Source organism: Athene noctua, chromosome 1 (assembly GCF_965140245.1).
Source record: "Athene noctua chromosome 1, bAthNoc1.hap1.1, whole genome shotgun sequence".
Taxonomy (NCBI): Eukaryota; Metazoa; Chordata; class Aves; order Strigiformes; family Strigidae; genus Athene; species Athene noctua.
In genome coordinates this window covers 261,380,651-261,399,144 of record NC_134037.1, presented here as the reverse complement: position 1 = coordinate 261,399,144, position 18,494 = coordinate 261,380,651, and the positions used below count along the sequence as shown (strand labels likewise).

General features: G+C 49.5%; 2 protein-coding genes across 3 annotated transcripts in view; both read left to right on the top strand.

The window, feature by feature from the left end:
* The window catches only part of CAPN5 (calpain 5), a 59,317-nt gene that overhangs the window by 28,245 nt on the left and 12,578 nt on the right, over positions 1–18,494 (top strand). For both annotated transcript variants that reach the window (XM_074918580.1, XM_074918572.1), the window contains exon 3: positions 6,509–6,640. In XM_074918580.1, the coding sequence (XP_074774681.1) occupies positions 6,509–6,640 (132 nt within the window). The remainder of the gene's footprint in view (positions 1–6,508; positions 6,641–18,494) is intronic.
* On the top strand, positions 13,057–15,797 carry OMP (olfactory marker protein). The gene has a single exon (XM_074933006.1). It carries the CDS (start codon positions 13,155–13,157, stop codon positions 13,632–13,634), a length of 480 nt encoding a protein of 159 aa, XP_074789107.1. The 5' UTR covers positions 13,057–13,154; the 3' UTR covers positions 13,635–15,797.

Below are 18,494 nucleotides of genomic sequence, written 5' to 3'. Positions count from 1 at the left end.
CATGAAAAGGAGCCAGGTGACATCATTTCCATAAAGGTAAGATGGGCTTGTGTGGTGACCAGACTGCTGGGACTTGAAAACACTTTTGCCCCTGGATGGGATAACCTGGGGCATGTCCTCTTACCGCTCTGAGCATCCCGCTCCCCAGTTTGTCAGTGAGGCATGTGAAGACCTTCCTGCTTCAGTGCTGAGATCTGCAGATCTCAGGGCTGTCAGGATCCAGGGATTATTTTTTTCTTAGTGGCTCTGCAACCAGACACATCAAAACAACTCACTGTCAGAGAGGCAATTTAGGGAGATCTGCATCTGAACGCATGGAGATGCTAAAAACCAGGCTGTGGTGGCCTCTGCATCAGTCTTGGCTGGGTAGAGACCAAAGAAGTCCTGGCCTGAGTAATGGTGAGGCTTTCCAAGAGTGCATCCCTGGAGAGTGCGGGCGGGAGGAACAGGAACGGTGGGTCTGAGGTCTCTGCACTGGTTCGAGTCTCCTTCCCATCCTTCTCCCTCTCGGTCTGCTCCTGGGGAAGTGCAGTGCTCTCACAGCATGTTGCATCTCTCCCCATCTCATTGCTTTAGCAGAAACTTCTTTGGTGCCTTCGTACTTTGGACACCCGAAAGATAAAACCGCAGAGGGACCTGTCAAGGCTGCTAAACCTGCACATTGTCCTTTAGATCTTATTTTCCACTGTCCCCGCTCTTCCTGGTGCCAAAACAAACATCACAGTGTGGTGCTGAGGTACACAAGCAGAGTCGTGGGCTTGGTGGGGGAGTGTATTTTTTTGACGCTTCCCTTTACAAACGAGTCCTGTTTGCTGTGGGTGGAGCGTCCAACGCCCTTTACATGGTGTGAGAGCTGATAGCAGGTACAAATGTGTATGCACTGAGACATTCTGGGTGGATTAGCGTTAGGGATGACTGACTGAGGCAACACAAACCTGCACAGTTTTACAGAGTATAGGTATTGCCAACCAAACCTGTCCTTTGATGTATGTGAAACTGAGCCACTGAGGATAGAATTTTTAGTAGAGCCCGTAGCAATAGGACAAGGGGTAATGGTTTTAAATTAAAAGAGGGTAGACTCAGACTAGCTCTAAGGAAGAAATTTTTTATTCTGAAGGTGGTGAGACACTGGCACAAGTTGCCCAGAGAGGTGGTAGATGCTCCATCCCTGGAAACATTCAAGGTCAGGCTAGACGGGGCTCTGAGCAACCTGGTCTGGTGGAAGATGTCCCTGCCCATGGCAGGGGGTTGGACTAGATGACCTTTAAATGTCCCTTCTGACCCAAACCGTTCTGTGATTCTATGATTCTATAATAATCCTTCTGAAAACATAGAACCCTGGTTTTCTAAACTCACCCTATTTCCCTGCCCTTCCCTTTGTCACCCTGGTGCAAATTTTTTTAATTTCCCTTTTTGCAAAATCACATTTCCAATGCAGGTACCTGCAGCACAGGGACCTTTGTGTCAGCTGTGTCATCGTTGCTCGCTGCACTTGGACGCCTCTTGCTCTCTTGGTTGTGTGAGTGACATTTAAGATACAGGATCCTTTTGGTTCCCCATTGCCCAGGAGGAGGGGGGAAGAGCAGCCACGTTAATAGATTATCTTGCTGATTTTGCAAGTCTGAGTGAAAGCACTGTTCCTCAAACAGCCGGGCTCTGCGATGCAATTAGACTAGTCTGCTCCTTGCAAAATCTTGTTAGTAAAAAATGGTCTTGGCGTGAAGCAGATGTTTTATGTCACATGGTTATTTTGCACCCACCCCCCCCTAGTTTTGTCCCTCCCCACAGCTGTCTTGACAAAATCCAGATCCCCAGTAGATCGAAAGCTCAGAAATCTGCACTGGGAAACATTTATGATAAAGTCACCAATTCTAAAGGCAATTAGAGGGTGATTTGCTCATTACTACCCTGGGTGGAATTGAACTAACTGGAGAAGATGAGGGTGATATTTTCTGGTTTAAATGCATTTGGAGTGAAATCATATGTGTTGGGGGAAAAGAGTGCCAAAGGGGAGAGCAGAGGAAGAGCCCACATACTTTTTGGTGGGAAGCGAAATTACACCACCAAGCGCAAGGTAATTGCACTGAGCCTTTTTTTTTCCTTAATGGACTTCAATAACCCAAAGCCAGAGGGAGCAAACTGGCCCATTCTGGGCTCCCATAAGCCAGACCTGGTGCCTCTGCAATCAGCCTCTCATCAGCAGGGACCTCAAAGTCCTCTCCCAGCCCCAGCTCTGATTTCCACCTCTGCCCCGTATCCCTTGCAGGCAGAAGGATGTAGGAAGGCGTATATGAACCACCAGAACTTTGAATCATTAGTTTGGCCCTCCCTGTGTTATCAGGCTGTATCTTTCCATAGGACCATCTGCACAGGCTTTCTTTAAATTGTATTTTGTTGCCTGGAGCTCAGTGGCCATTTCAGCAGGCACTTTTAGAGAGGGCAGATCATCTATGATGGTGCTTAGCATCCTTGGGATCCTTCAAGACAAGTTCTCCTTGTGGGTAAAGAGCCATGGATGGCTCTCTTGGCCAAGGCAGAGTTAAGAGCAACACATCGAGGCCATAGCTTGCCTGCAACCACAGCTTTTGGCTTTCCCCTGCTCTTCCTTGCTGTTTGCCATCTGTGTCCAGACTAGGAACAGCCACAATCCAGGATCTGGCTGTGATGTGATGAGGGACAGGATGGACTCACTGTTTGCTGAAGCCTTGGGTGCCACGGGGCAGTTTGAGCTGGTTTTGTGGTGGCTGATGCCTGAACCCACGCTCTGGGTGTGTGTGGGTGTGCATGTTTGAGTGCTGCCCTCTTCTCTCAGGCTTCTAGTGCTGAGAGGGGGATGTGGTGCTTGTCTTTTGGAGAAGTGCCTGCTTGGGTCAATATTTTTGCTCATCTGGTTTCTGTCTGCTGCACGGAGGGAGGGGAGGCAACCAAGGTGATGACCTTCTATGATCAGAGCATCTCTGCTTCTCTCCTCCCCTTGCACATAGGAACACGAGGCCCTGTAATTCAGTCGGGCTGCAGAACAAGCTCTTTATTTCTTTCAGCTGTGTCCGCAGGAAAAGGAAAACTAAATTCAGTGTTTTTCTTGGCTCTTTTTGACCTAGTTCCCACGGGTCTGTAATTCATCACTCACCTCTGCATGTGGGCATGGTGCTTCACAGCTCTGAGTGTGCTTTGCACCCTGAAGGTGCTGTATCACACACCAGGGCCCCACTGCACTCTGTGCAATCCTGGGGGCATTGCAGCCTTGCTGAAGCAGTGCCTTGGCCACTTGTTCCCACCTCAGTACAGGCAGAGCACCCAGGGAATGTCATCCTTGTGGATTGAAGGTCACGCAGTCTAGACCAGTGCCAAAATGTGTGAGTGGGAGCTCAGCAGCTTCAGTGAGGACCGAAGAATCTAAGTAATTTAATATTGGGAAGCTCCAGTCTAAGAGATTTGGGAAACCTTCTCAGGAGGTTTTGCTGGGAGGACTGACCCATGGATGAGTCTTAACCTGATGAGCTCAGTTCTGCAGCATTAGAGCAAGGAAGCAATGCTGCCCTGCCCTGTGCGAGTGCAGCAAAGGGCTCTGAAGATCATTAAGGGACTGGAGCATCTGACACGAGGAGAGGCTGAGAGAACTGGGACTCTTCAGTCTGGAGAACAGAAGGCTCAGGGAGATCTTAACAATGTGTATAAATACCTGATAGCAGAGAATGGAAAAGACAGAGCCAGACTTCTCAGTGATGCCCAATGACAGGATAAGAGACAGTGAGCATGAAGGGAAAAACATGAAATTCCATTTAACCATGAGAAAAAGACTTTTTTACTGTGAGGGTGATCCAAACACTGGCACAGGTTTCCCAGAGAGATTGTGGAGTTTCCATCCCTGGAGATACTCAAAACCTGAAAGCTGTCCTAAGCAATCTGCTCTAGCTGACCCTGTTTTGAGTAGGTGGGATGGTCTGGATGATCTCCAGAAGTTCCTTCTAACTGCATTGATTTGGTGATTCTGTGCTTTAGGATCACTGGGAGCCCACTGGGATGGAGCTCAGTCTTAGGGCTTGAGGGTGTGATCCTTCTGCTGGGATCATGGCAGCCCCTCTCTGCCCTTCAGGGTGGACACCTGGGAAGACTCACTGAGCATTTTGGGATTTGCACAAGTTCTGTGCAGAGCTAACGTGGTGTTTCCTTCCAGCCAGGCCTGTATGTTGTGCTGGGCTGATCCTTGTGCAAAACATCACTTCTTCTCCGAGGCCGATGCATCTCCAGGCACCAGGCCTGCGAGATCCTGGGTCAAGGGAGAGGCTGTCACTCCCTGCCACAGCAGAGGATTGTGGCATTTAGCAACCTTCTTTATCCTAGGAAGCTTCCAATTCAGCTGCACATCCGAGTGTGCACCTGAATGGGAAACGCCTACTGCAGGATCTGAAGAGCTGCCTGAATGAATCCTTCAAGAACGCTATGCCCTTAGGAATCCATCTGCATTAGTGGGAAGAGAAGCTGAGAATTGTGAGGATTCTCGTGAGAACTGTGTTTTGCAAAGGGAGCCTGCTCTGGCATGAGCGTTTCCAGCTGTGGCATCTTTGACGCTGCCACGGTTCCAAGAGAGTCGGGTCTTACGAGCTGTACCCTCATCTGTGCCAGGGCAGGCTGCTCTTCTGATGAGTACATAGGGCTTCCCTCTATTAAAATGATCAACCACAGGGTTTTAATTGGCAAACTCTTTCCGGGTGATGGGGAAATCACAGATAAGTGGCATCTCTGCTCCTAGGAAAGGTCCCTGAGCATCTGACACGCTCTACCCTATGATAATTTCTGTCCATCAGGATATGTTTGTCATGCTTTCACGTTCTCCCCTGTCTACATAATACCAAGTGACTCCTTTTTTGTACACTGCAGATTCACCCAAGGGTAGAAAGGGCAGCTGTGGTCCTCAAACGGGACAAACACGGTGCCTCTGCCCCACAGAGCAGGATCACTAAGAGCTGATCTTGCAGACATCCCCATCACCAGCGGACAGGACGGTCGCATCCCCTGCTGCTGGGTGCTTCCTCGGTGGTATGAAACAGGAATGAAACCCCACTGCTTCTCTCCCAGCCCTGTCTGCACTCAGCGATGCTGAGAAGTGCATTTGGTTCTTCCCTTTGGTGGCTGTCAGCTTGCCTCCCTCTAGCGCTTATTGCCATCTCCTGCAACTGGAAGGGAATTAGTCCTCTCCCTTGGGTTTGGTCGCTGCCCAGTTTGTGTCTGGATGGAGCTCAGGTTATTTTTTAGGTCTATGGTGCTGGCTGGGTTAGGTGGGGATAGCAGGAGGTGCTTACAAAGCAGCGATTCCTTTTTCTCCCCACGATGGGCAGAGTCACTGCAAATCCTCGTGTGCAAAGTTTTGAGGGAACATGTTATTCCGAGTGCAGCCAGCCTGAAAAACTGGAAGGTGTGGGGGAAGAAGGAAAATCTGCTTTTCCTTTCCCCCCCTTCCAATTAAATGTAATAACAAAGGGGAAAAGATTCTTCCAGCTCTTAGCCAGGCTTCTAGCCTCCAGCTGGACATGACCTTCCAAACTGGACTGATCAGGAGAAAAAAATTTTTTTAGGAAAAAAAAAAGGCAGTGTGTCACATGAAACTTGCTTAACACCCTCTGTTATTTAAGTGCTTTCTTGGCCAGGCTCTAAATGGGAGTGAGAAGAGAGGAGGGCAGCCTGGCAGAAGCCGGGCAGAGGAGAGGCGATGCGCTTGGTGCCTGAGTAGGGATGAGCTCACCTCCTACCTAAATTTCTCCATTCGTGGTGCCTGTGCAGAATCCCCCGTGCTGGTTCTGCTATCAGCCTGACATTTAATCCTCCTGGCCTGGCTGCAAAGCTTTTGGCTTACTGAATTTTCTCCATCTGCTGTGCTAAGATCTGGAAGGACAGACGTCCTAGGTGAGGACACTTGGCTTCTTGCAACCAAGTCTGAGCCCTCAATCTGCGCTGAGCTTTCCTGGGTGAACTCTCTGATTTAGACACTGAGATTCTTCATCTAAATGCCTGGCTTTGCCCTTCTCCTGCAGGTTGTTTGGTGGGTTTTTTTTTGATAGATCCACAAGTTCCAGTATGGAGACAGTGGGTTTGGGTGATGCTCTTATACTCTCCAGAGCAAAATAAGAGAGGGAGAAGCTGATAAAGCAATCACAGAGTAAAGAGAGCTGAAGGACTTATGAGAAATAACAAAGAGTCAACTTAGAAGATGGGATGGGCACTAGGGCTGTAGTGATGTGAAAACATACCATTATCACCAGCAAAGCTGTGCTGGTGCTGGAACAGAATAGGGAGTAAGTCTGGTGTCACTTCAGCAGTGATGTCCTGGTGAGAGGGAGGGGGTCCTTCTGCCACCAGCATTATGAGTGAGGCCAACAGAAAACTGCAGATGGGATTTAAATGGAGCCTGGGGAAGAGAGAAAAAGATTTTGCTTTGCCAGGAAGTTTTGTTCCTGATTTTCTTGTCTCCTCGCTTACCCCGTGTGTCTGTTTCTCTCCTGTCCCACAGGAAATCTGCAATGATCCTCATCTCTTTGTGGACGGGATCAGCTCCCATGACTTACACCAGGGCCAGGTTGGGAACTGCTGGTTTGTGGCTGCCTGCTCCTCCCTGGCATCCCGGGAATCTCTGTGGCAGAAGGTAAGCAGGTCCCAACGCCTGGGGAAAGCCTGTCTTCAACACCTTGACTTCGTGTCCTGTTTGTTGGGCTCAAAAACTGGTTCTTGAGGGATGCCTCAGGTCCTGAAAAACTGTTCAAAAACCTCCCTTAAAGGACTATCTTTCAAGGGGAATTAGTCATAATGACTGCAGTCACATCACACTCAAGCCAAACCCTTGGCTGGTTTCTCCTTAACCAAGTGGATCAAGTCCCGCCCTGTCCTTCAAATCCCAAATCTGACCCTCCCCACTCCAAAATAACCTAAAAAAACAACCAGAAGAACAAAATTCAGGATGCTCAGCTGCAACATGTGTCCGTTTCCCTAGTTCCCATGGTGTAACCTCTCTTTGGTTGCTGGAGCAGGTAGAGTGATTTGAGGCTATTAGCATCTCTCCCAAGCCACTGCTTGCCCAAAGCATCCAACTCTGGCATGCCCCAAGGCTGGATTGCACCATGTAGCAGTGCTCCCTCGAGTGTGGGGTACAAAGGGAGTCTGTTGTGGGCCAGAAAGCCACCTAGGAGCTGCACCAGAGCAAGGGTCTGCAGACCTGGGAAGCAGCCACAGAGGTACAGGGGGGAAGGAGATGCTCAGTGCCACATCCTTGAACAGTCTGGGCCTGTCTCCACCATATCCTCAGCTACAAAAGGAATCAGTCCTGTGAAAGCCAAGGCAGGAGGACTTCAGACCTTGGTACAGGCATGCCTCATCATAAAACAAGAGATGAGCAAGCTGCAATCACCTTTTTGTAGATTTTACTGCAAAAGGCAGCCACCAAAGTCCTACAGGGTGAGCACAGCATCACCTGCTTCACCTGCAACCTTCTACTGCAGTGGACCCCAAAGGGGTTCCTCCACCCTACTTATGCCTTTGCATCTGCTCTGTGTGCTCGGGTACTTCCAGTCTCTACTGTGTGTGAGTTTTAAGCTCAGGAATTTGTGTTTGTTGCAGCATCCCTGTTTTCTGTTAAAATCGAGGTTTTTCTTTATCAGGGAACAGGCTAGCAGCTGTTGGTTTCTGAGTAAGCAGCAAGGTTTCCTCCCATCGTGGCTGTGGTGACTGTTGTAGCTGTTACAGGTGTGGTGCAAAGGGTTGCTTAGCTTGTTCCCCAGCATCGATCTCTCCCAGGGGTGAGCAGGAGAGTTGTCTTCCCTCCTCACCATCCGCTTCCAGCCCTGCCCTGGGACGTGCCAACCGAACAGAAGCCGGGTCCCTTTGGACACCTCATTATTTCAGTTTGCCAATGGCACTGCTTTTCCTCCCCTGGCAATTTGGCTGTGGGTGTTTATGGCTTCTCATTTTCCATGCCCCTAAGTCTCAGAAGCTCTTCTTTACCTGCCTCCTCTTTCTTTTAGAAAGGTTTGTTTTCTGACAAAAGCACAAGCCGCAGACCTCTCCCCCAGCCTTCCCTCCCAGTGATGTTCATTTTGCTGTGGCGTTCACTATAGGGCTCTGGTCAGACATGCTTCCACACACTCCTGCTTTTGGAGACCTCAGAATTAGATGGGACCTTTGATCCCGCTCTGCAAGGGTCTTTAAGAGGGTGTGATGAACTGCAAGGAGTAGGCACGGCAATAAACTGCAGCAGCAACTTTTAAAGCAAAGTGGGAAACATCAAGCGCACAGATTAACCTCTGGGCCCAAAGAGACACCAGCTCTGCTGGATGTGCTGGGATTAGAGCATGGCCCTTGCCTAAGATCATGGAGCCCTTTATTGGCCCAAAAATAGTGGACCTCTTAGCCCCTGGCACAGTTGCATGTGCAAATGTGATAATGTTGCACATCGGACCCAGTGCCTACAGGGCAAACCTCTAATCCTGACTGCTCAATATGCTGATGCAAGCAACAGTTGAGAGAACAGACAAGGCAGCAGAACACTAGATTTTAAAATCTAGTTTTAGTGTCTTTAGACACCAACGCAACTCTGATTCAGGGTCCAGGACGAGCGGAAAGATGCTGACACAGGTGTTACTATCACTGAAATGTGGGTACAGGGATCTTGGACCAGGTCTCCCATTGCTCGTAGAAAGTGTAACCCTGATTTACACCATGATGTAACTTAGGGTCTGTGTGTCCCTTGCTCCACTTGACACAGAGAAACTGTCTCTCTCAAGTGTGGGGAGGGGAAATACCTTCAAGAGAATAGGAAGGGCCAGCACATCCCTGTGTATCCCAAGAGATGTTTTTATTCACATGCTTTCTTTCACTTCACCCCAAGGCTCCCTCTGTGTCCCTACTTCCCACTAAACCTGTGTTGTTTGAGTCATTGGGTAGGAATGGGGTGCTGGAATTTAATTTAAAGCTGTTTTTTACATTCCTGAGTCTTGGCTGACCCTACATGGCTTTAGCTGTGATCTGGCTCTGTAACACCCTTTCTGTGACTCTTCAGAGGTGTCTAGCTCTTATGAAAAGAAATTAAGGCCTTGAAATGGGGAGATTGAAATATTTTCCAGCAGCACTTTTTTCCTAAAGGGTTTTCTGAATCTGTACCTGTGCTCCCACAGGTTGCATTGGTATTGCTCAACAAACGAGGGACAAGGGCCGGGCTCTGAAGCCAAGTGGTTCAGACAACCCTGCATCTCGACCACTTTGCCTGGTCTCCTTCCCCCTCAGTCACTTCCAGAGAACAGGCAGTCTTGGGTGGGACACTGTCACGGATGTTTTAGATCACTTAAAGAATTTGTAAAGGTGCAACTTAACAGAGTTCGATGGCAAGGTTCACTCTATTACTTACTACATGGGAGAAACATACACAGGAAAATCAAGTTAGAATTGATTTAGAATGATTTACAGAGAGTCTGAAGATGTGAAAAGGTAAGGGAGACCCTTCTGTTGAGACATGAGGTTCGGAATGAACTCTCTTGCTTTCTAAACTCCTCCTCAGAGAGGAGTCTAGGTGTGGCTGGATCCAATCTTAGCCCCGGACTTGGTCAGTGGTTTATACTGAAGAGATAAAAAGGGTAAGAAAAACCTCCTGTTGAGTCATCAGGTTCAGAAAGTACCCCCTTGCTTTCTAAACTCCTCTCAGAGAGGAGTTTAGGTGTGGATGGATCCAGACTTAGTCCCAGACTTGGTCAGGGGTTTATGACTAAAGGATTATATGTGTGCAGTCAATCCTTTCTATCACTATCCCAACTAGATTTTAAAGTTTAGCATGCTATTAATCACTTACCTCCCATCCAGGTGTAGCTCGAGCTGGGTGCCTCTGGAGAGGGAGGATGGGTGCGGACCTGAACAAGAAAATCCCTGGGCAGTTATACTTGTTCACCCACCTGATGTTCTGAGCCTGTATTGGATTCCTTCACTGTCTCCAGACAGGCTGTTATCTTGTCTAGTTGCAGCTTCTCTTGATGCTTGTAGCCTTGAAATTATCTTCTGATTTATGCTGGCTCTGGAGACCCCTGTTTTGACTAAGTAGGTACAGGTTCAGTAAGCCTAGGTGAAAGTTTAGAGCTTGTGGCCTAAGGCTTCAGCAAATCTAGCGACTCATGCTAAGTAAAGCTAAGCAAACAGCATACTAAATCACACAACTTTATAACTCTAAGTGATTCTTTCTATTTAAAACTCATCTAAGCTAAATGACTAGTATCTCTTAATACTGAGAGGTGTCCTTGCTCAAGGGGAGGGTTGCCTGGCGTGCAGTCCAGTTGCTGTCCAGGAAGAACTCCAGTTTGGCTCATCCAATGATCTGTTGTTGGTAAAAGATCTCATTGCTTCAAGGAGCAACCTTGAGAGGAGTTTTGGCTCAAGGAGAGATCTCTGCCATGCAGCCACGCTGCTAGCAGGGGCAGCTCAAGGAGGGCTCACTTACGCTCTCATATTTATGGGGTAAAGTGGTTGACTTGTTGTCAACTTGCACACAATGGGAGAGGTATACACAAGACTCCTTGTACCCACAACTTACTTTGTTCAGTCTGCTCCTTTGTGGGTTTCCTAGAGTTCTTGGCCCAGCTGCCGTCCAGGTCTTTACCTCCTTTGGAGCCTGTACCAAACCACTGCTAGTTAGTTAAGGAGGGGTCGAGTGCATCCATCACAGATGCCGTGAGCAAATGGCTCTGAAGGTATCTGCCTCCCAAAGTCCATTTTGCATGTCTTCTACAACCTGGGGTTAGTTAGTGCTCTCTGGGAATACCCTAAAGTCTAATCTTGTACCTCAGCAGGGCAGGGAAGGAACGTCATGTGGTGTCTGGGGGCTGGACCCCCACTGCAGTCTGTTCATCATTAGGTGCAAGGTCATTGCTCCTTCCGCTGCCACCACATATGGGGGTAAAAGAAACAAGGCAGTCCAAGCAAGGTCTGTGTGACATTGTCACATGTAGCTCAGCTCAAAAAAGTCTCCAGGGTTACCTGAAAGCATTTTTAACTTCTAAAACCCAAGGGTTGGATCGACAGTTGTTGGTAAAAGTGTTTTAAAGCTAGTAAACGAGTGAAGCAAGAGCTCAGAGAACAGCCAGAAGGGTCAGGTTTCCTCAAACTTCTCTTTTGTCCCTTCAAATGGGTCTGTGTAGCTCTTAGCTTTCCTGACTCTGTCCTCATGTCCTCAGTAACAGCGGACTGGTGACTGTAAGACAATTCCCAGGAAAGTGACCCACCTTGGACGCCTGGTGTCTGTGGCTTGTCTGGCCAAGGCCAGCTTCTGATGGTCTTTTTTGGGACTTCCTGAAGTCAAAATGATAGCCTCCAGGGATGATACTGGGTAGCTGTGAGTCAAGTGTCACACAGTGCAGGTGCTGGCACAAGTGTCTTTCGGAAAACTGTTTTCTGAAGTTATTTAACAGTTTGAGCTCCCAAAGTGCCCTGCAAACATGGCATGTGGCAGAAGCCAAAATGAATCACAGATAGGATGGAGACAACCCAAACAACCTGACTCCACACAATGTCCATGCTGAAACTTTCTGCTGAAACACTGTCCGAGGGTTCAGACCAGTGACTGTAATCCAGAGATACCACAGCATGCTCACAGGAGCCAGGCCTTTTCCATGGTGCGCCTAAAACTGTGGCTGTGGTTTAGCTGTTGTGTCACGGGGCCACTTGTCGTAAGGAGGCATAGCTTGGCATGGCACCTCTCTTCAGGATCTGGAGCCTCTTGGAGCCACCCAGAACCCTGCAAACAGGAATGTGTTCACCACTGTCCTCCTTTATCCCATCCACTGTTTGGGCAACCCACCAGCACACCACCAGTGCTCTGGATTTAATTGCACCCAGCAATTGCTGGGGAATGAGTGGTTCCAGGTTGAGTACAGTGGTCTTGCTGGTGCTTTTCAGGCTTCAGAGCATGTGTACAGTGCCTGGGAAGAGCTTGCTTGCATCTTGGACCTGCTTCTCCACCTGGCCCAAAGAGACAAGCATTGAGGTGAAGACTGTACCCGAGTTCCCCTTTCCCAGGCACCCTAGGTTGAAGCCCACATGTGAGCACCCTCTCCAACATCGGGCTGGTCCATTTGAAGGCAAGCAGACCCACGCTGAGCTGCTGGTGCCCACCTACTGCTGCAGAAGCAGTGTGGAGCCTGACTCCTGCCAGCTGTGCCATCCAGAGAAGGACACGGGGTCCTGAGGGACAAGTGAACTAGAAGTCAAACATGTACCATTGTGGAGACGAAGGCCAAGTACACATGGGCCCAGACTAACATGAGTGCAGCCAGCAGGTTGAGGGAAATTATTCTTTCCCCCTGTCTGACATTTGTTATTCCCCAGCTGGGCACTGTTTTGGGGTCCCCAGAAGAAGACAGTGGCAAGCTGAAGCAAGCCTGATGAAGGCCATGAAGATGGTCTGGAGCACAGGACATATGAGGAGAGGCTGAGAGGAGCAGATTTGTACACCCAGCAGAAGGGATGGAGGAGGTTATTGATGTCTGCAGCTACCTAATGGAAGGACACAGGATGAGACGGAGCCAGACTCTTGCTGGGGATGCACAGTCACAGGACAAAAGACAACAGCACAAGCTGCAGCTTATCTTCAGCATGAGCATGGCCAGACAGTGGAACAGAGGCCTAGAGAGGCTGTGGGATCACCATCCGTGGAGATACTTAAAGATGGACTGGACAAAGCCCTGAGCAACCTGATCTAATCTTGAAGTAAGTCCTGCTTTGAGTGGCAGGTTGGACCAGACCCCTCCAGAGTCTCCTTCCAACCTGAATTATCCCATAAGCCTACGCTCGGAGAAAGCCGCAGCCACCCAGACCCCACTGCAGGCCCTCATTTTGGGATAACGAGCCACGGTTGTCAGGGAGGTTGCCAGGGAGGCTGACACCAGACATCCCTTCCCTATAGATTATCGTGCACAGCAGCACCATCAGTTGCTGATCTGCAAACGAGGCAGGAGGGCACCCAGAGGAAGCCCCAGAGGGTGTTTTGCGTCACTGGTCCGGGTTGCCTAGCACTGCTGGGACCGTAGAGAGGGGCCAGCAGCTCTGGGGGCTTGGTGCCTTTTTCTCCCTGCGTGTCCTTTTTGAGAGTCAGACGTTGCCAAGGACCTGGCAGAGGAGCAGCTGAGGTGATGGCAGCTGAGGCAGGGATGCTCGAGCTGCCCTTCGTCCGTGATGACCAGCTCACCCGGTGCATGCGGCTGCGATTCCAGAGCCTGCAGCAAAAAAACGTGAGGCCCCAGGATGGTGAGAAGCTGCTGCGTTCCAACGAGCACGTCTACCGAGTGGATTTCATCCGGCAGCACAACCTACGCTTCCTCCACTGGGACATCCAGATGGAGAGACCTGGGAAGGTCACGGTGACCGGCACCTCCCAGCACTGGACTCCTGATCTCACCCACCTTATGAACCGGCAGCTGCTGGAGCCGGTGGGCATCTTCTGGAAGAATCCAGGGGCCAAAGATGTAGAGTGCAATGAGGCAGATGCCCAGGAATTTGGGGAGCGGATAGCGGAGTTAGCCCAGATCCGCAAGGTGATGTATTTCCTCCTCGCTTTCACTGACGGCCTCGAACCAGCTCAGCTGAAGGGCTCCATTGTTTTTAAAGCCTGATCCCCTCTTGCTCGGCCCTTCTTGCTCCAGCTATGCTTTTGTCTTTGTTTTTCTTTTTTCTCAGTTCAGTTCTTTGTTCAGTTTTTACGTGGTTTTATTGTTTGGTTTTTTTAATGAGGGACGGCATCATGAAAAAGTGGAGGACAGTTTGATGTTTCTGAAGCCCTTCAGCCCTGTGAAATGTTCCCCATATGTGCTGTCCTCTGTCTGAATGATGGGGAGGAGGGGGCCATGAGCTTGCTGCTGTATTTGCCTAGAGTATAAGACTGAATGCTTGTGAACTCAGCAGGGATTCACCAGGTCTGGCTGGCACAGGGTCTTGCTGGCTTGGAAATATGAGGCTGCCCTAAGCCCTCTAACTGTGGCAACTGCATACCAAAAGCCTGATAGAAAAATAAGGTCTTGCCATACTAGAAACAAGAGAGACAACCTGGAGAGAGCCCTGGCTTCCAGTTTCCATCCTAGCCATTAAAAAGGGAGAGCCTATTTGCGATGGAGTGCTTCTCCTTGCAAGGATGCTGAGTGCTTGCAGGCTGCAGTGACTCCTGCTGCGACTGTGACTGCGTGGTGTCTCTGAAGACCATTCCCATGGAGGATCACCTCACCGTGAAGCTGAAGTACATTTGGACACGCTGTATGCTGCAGGTTGCAAACCCACTGGACAAACTGGTACAGGGAAGTTGGACCACCCTTTTCCTGACAGCCACCACCATTTCTTGCCGGGGTCACTGTGGGGAGGTGTACTCCAGCATGTTGCTCACCTGGAGACCGTTGGTCCTGAGATGGGTCGGAGCAGTCGTGCATGTGTGTGCAGAGGGGGCAAGTGAGCCAGCAGCCCAGAGCAGGCTGTAGGTCTGAGCCAGCAGTGAGTCCCCCTGCAGCAAAAACAATCAGTGCATTGTCACGGCCTTAAAACACCCATGAATATATTTCTTCTGAAGCGTCTATAGAGAGCCATGAGGCTGCAGAGCACTTTGAGAACCACAGGGAAGGAACCTGCTGCTGCTGTCCCCAAAAGCAGTGTCTCCTACTCTCTACAAATGCTGAGGCAAGGAGCAGTGTCTGTGTGGCCATGGAAGCAGAGCAGAAACGGTACTTTTGCAAATTTAGGAGCAGGAATGTGGTTTGTGCCTGGCTTGTCCCATGACTGTGAATAAACTACTAACTTTGGACATTCCCTTTTCCTCCACCGAAAAGTGAAAGGTACTTTGGTGAAGTTTCTTGAGACCCATCACTAGAAATGTCCTTTGAAAGAGTCAAGTATTAATACAATTGGTCCTTTGATAAGATTGTACTCAAATGTGGGTGAAAGCTCCTCAAGGTACGGCCTGAGATGTGTAAGGAGAGAGCAGTGATGAGAGAGCCAGGACAAGGTGACTCTGCACTCATGGTTTGCTGACTTGTGCAGACCATCCCCAAAAGTGCCCAACTTCAAAACCTCCAGAGATGCAGACGCCATGCCCAGCCCAACAATAGATTATAAAATGATATGCACAAGCTAGGCCAGGCAGATAGGAGAAGGAAAGCAGGAAGATCAGATACTGGCTGAAGAGGTGGTGGGAGCTTTGAGTCTTGCCCACAACCAAAGCTCAGGAACCACTGAATCACACAGCCATGCCATGGGCATTGCCAGAGAAGTCAGTGTCTTTGTTTAGACCCCAAGAAATGCTGGACTTAATGAGTAAAGATAAAAGTGGATGCACCCCTGCTTGGCCATACATGAACCTATTGTGGGCCAAACCCACTTCTAGGGTCCTGGCAGACTTTCCCACGGGACATCCCTCCTTGTACATCCTAGAGCAAAGCTCCTGACTACAAACCACATTAAACCCAATTACAGGAGCCACTACCAACATCCAAAGGGGTTTTTGCATGCCAGGTCTCACAATATGCCATTGCTATGTTGCTGGTTGCTGGGGTAGAGTTCTTGCTGCAGATACCTCACTGGGTATTGATGTACCACAGTAAATAAAAACCGAGTTAACAGGGCTCCCCTTAAGGACTGAGGCTGTGTGTGTCTTCTTCATACTCTTTCTGGAAGCTTCCCCAATCCTGCATGCAATAAAGCAGCACCCACCAATTTTCAACTCACTGTTGGTATTTTTGAGCACCTCTTTATCTCCAGTAAAAAAGTAAAATGAACATTTACCTTCTTTTCTCTTGGTTTTAAAGGTTTAATGGAGCATTTAGCAGTTTTGTGTTGTTTGGGGGGTGTGAAGCTGGGGAAAGAAGGGGAAATGATCCTCGGGTGGATCCTCCTTTACATCAGAGCTGGGGGTGGGTGGTCAGTGGGGCAGTGTGATCTCTCTCTGCTGCAGGGAAGATGAGCCTCTTTATACCAGTCACTGAAACTCTCCCTACACAGTTTCAGCATCCTAGAAAGGCTTTCAGATACACCACTCTGTCCCATCTCCCAAGGGAATTTCATCCTGGTTTGTACCATGCTTAGCAGACGGGCACAGCTGGGTTCCTCCCTCCCCTTCCTAATCTGTTGGAAAGTTCCCAACAGAAGAGCCCCTGCTTGGAGGAATTGGCATCTACCAATTCCTCCTTCTAATCAGGGATGTTTCTCCAGGGTCACCAGTGCCGTTCCTCTTAATTAGCCACTCTTAAAAAAAAAAAAAAAAAAAAAAGAGAGAGAAAATCTCTAAATCAGCTTAGGGAAACGAGCCTCGTGTTTCTGGTCTCCCAGTTTACCTGTCTCTGAGCCCTTTCGCTGTGAATTTGTTCCACTAAAGGTTGTTACAGCTCCAGATCTTGGGAGCCCCTAAGTGAAAAGCAGCACAGTTGGATGCATGAGGAGACATGGTTTCCCCTGCCTCAGGGCTACACAATGGAGTTCAGACCAAGACTCGGTGGGATCCTGGGATGGGTGATCCATGGCATGTTCCCCAGCATCCACTGAGGAGGAAGATGTCTGGGGCTGTTCCCCGGGTGGGAGCCGTGGACCTCAGTTGCATGATGATCTTCTGGAGGCATCTGGGCTCCAGCTACTGCTGGGATTTGTAGATTGTGTCCCAGATTAATCCTTTAGGTAATATGCAGCGTCAGGGTCAGCATGCAGCACAACAGCAGGGGTTGTGCTGTATGTCTTCAAGTGTGGTGTCCTGATAGGAACTTCATCCAGAGCTGCCACTTCTCTCTTACAGCCAGGGGACCCACAGACACCTTGGCCAGGGGGTGAAGCAACTGGAGGGATCCTTGACCAGGGGGGATGCTGTGCTCTGGGAGGAGCTGGGAGAAGGAACCTGATGTTTGAGCTCACACCTTGCACTTTGGCAGGTTGAGGACACAGAGCAGGCTCCTCCCATTTCCCCTTGGGTTGGTGTAGAGCACAACCAGTCCTTGTTCCTGGATCCTGCTCTGCATGAAGGCTGATGGCTTTTCCTGCCTTCAGCGGCCAAGGGTGTTTTCGGCACTGTCCCCAAGTAAAGGGAGGATGGTGGGGACCAGTATCCCGTGCCACCACTGACAGGAACAGTGAGTCTCAGAACCAGCCAGCTGGAAGCTGTCGCTACCAGCTCTGGCTGACGAACTGCCTCTAATCAATGCCGTGATCATTTCTAAGCCTGCATTAATAGCAAGTTGATTAGCACAATGGTCCTCTATGACAATTCATTAGGATGAGCTCCAGTCAGGAGGGAATCTATGGGGACTGATGGAGGGCTGTCTGACCTTTCCTGGCGCTCTCCCAGAGGGAGTCTGGCACTCCTGGAAAACGCCAACCCCTCCAAAAGCAGCTCTTTCATGGCTCGCTCTGCTCTGCTTCTATTGATCCAGACAACTCAAGAGTGCTAGTGAGCTCGCAGGACTAATAGAATCATTAATATTTCAGTGTAGGAGCAATAAAAGCCTTGGGCTGGATTGTTGCTGGTAGCTAACGAGTTGGGGGGCTCTCTGGAGAGAATTCTTTCTGCAGGGTTATGGCTTTGTGACAGCAGCCAAAAAAAAAGCAGAAGGCTCCAGCAGCTGGATGAGGACCAAGGCACAGTGCAGGGGCTCTCACCATGGCCCTGGACTTCCCGAAGAACTTCTGCATGCAATGTAGCTGTGTCCTGTCCTATCCCACCCCAACACTGGCAGCTGACTCCACCGGATAGTGATTATTTGGTGTATCGGAACATATTTTTCCCTGTGGGCATGTTGGGGTTTTTCCTCGCTTAGGTCATGATGCTTTGGGAGCTACTAAGTAAAAAAGAAAAGCTGTGGACAGTTGGTCACATTACTACAGCTAAATCTGTCAGTACTTGTCAGCTCTCGACTATGTTAACTACATGGCCTCACAGCCCAGCCTGGCCATGAAATAAAAACATGTTGCCTTCACCTTCAGCAAAAGCTAAGCTGTGGTGGGGCAGTTCCTTGCTGTGTGCCTCTATGTCCTGGTTGCAAATAAAATGCAGATCCTTCTAGATGTAGCATCTGCACATAGCTGTGCCCATTTCTGTCTCAGCTGTTGGGTGGATTTTCCATCCAAAGCAAAGCTTGTGGTGCCTGCAACCATGAAGGGCTATGGGCTTTGGTAGTTACCCTCCGTTTGTGCCTGTCCTACTGGCAGTGCAGATGGCAGTGACACCAAACCTGTGCTCCCTCAGCCCCACAGCTGCTCCAGGGCTTCTTTCACTCCAGGACCTCTTTTCCTTCTTTCAACTAGTCACCTCCCTATGCTTGATCGGATGAGTATGGTAGCGCTTGACAGGGAAAAATGGAGATGTTGTGGGGATGGGGATCTCGTTTTTCTTGCTTTTTTTTTTTTTTAGCAGAGTAAATGTATGGAGAGTGTCTAGTCCCTGTTTATTGCCATCAGGTAGATGAGCACTTGCCCTTGGGCCGGTCAAGTCACATCAGAATGAAGTAAGAGAA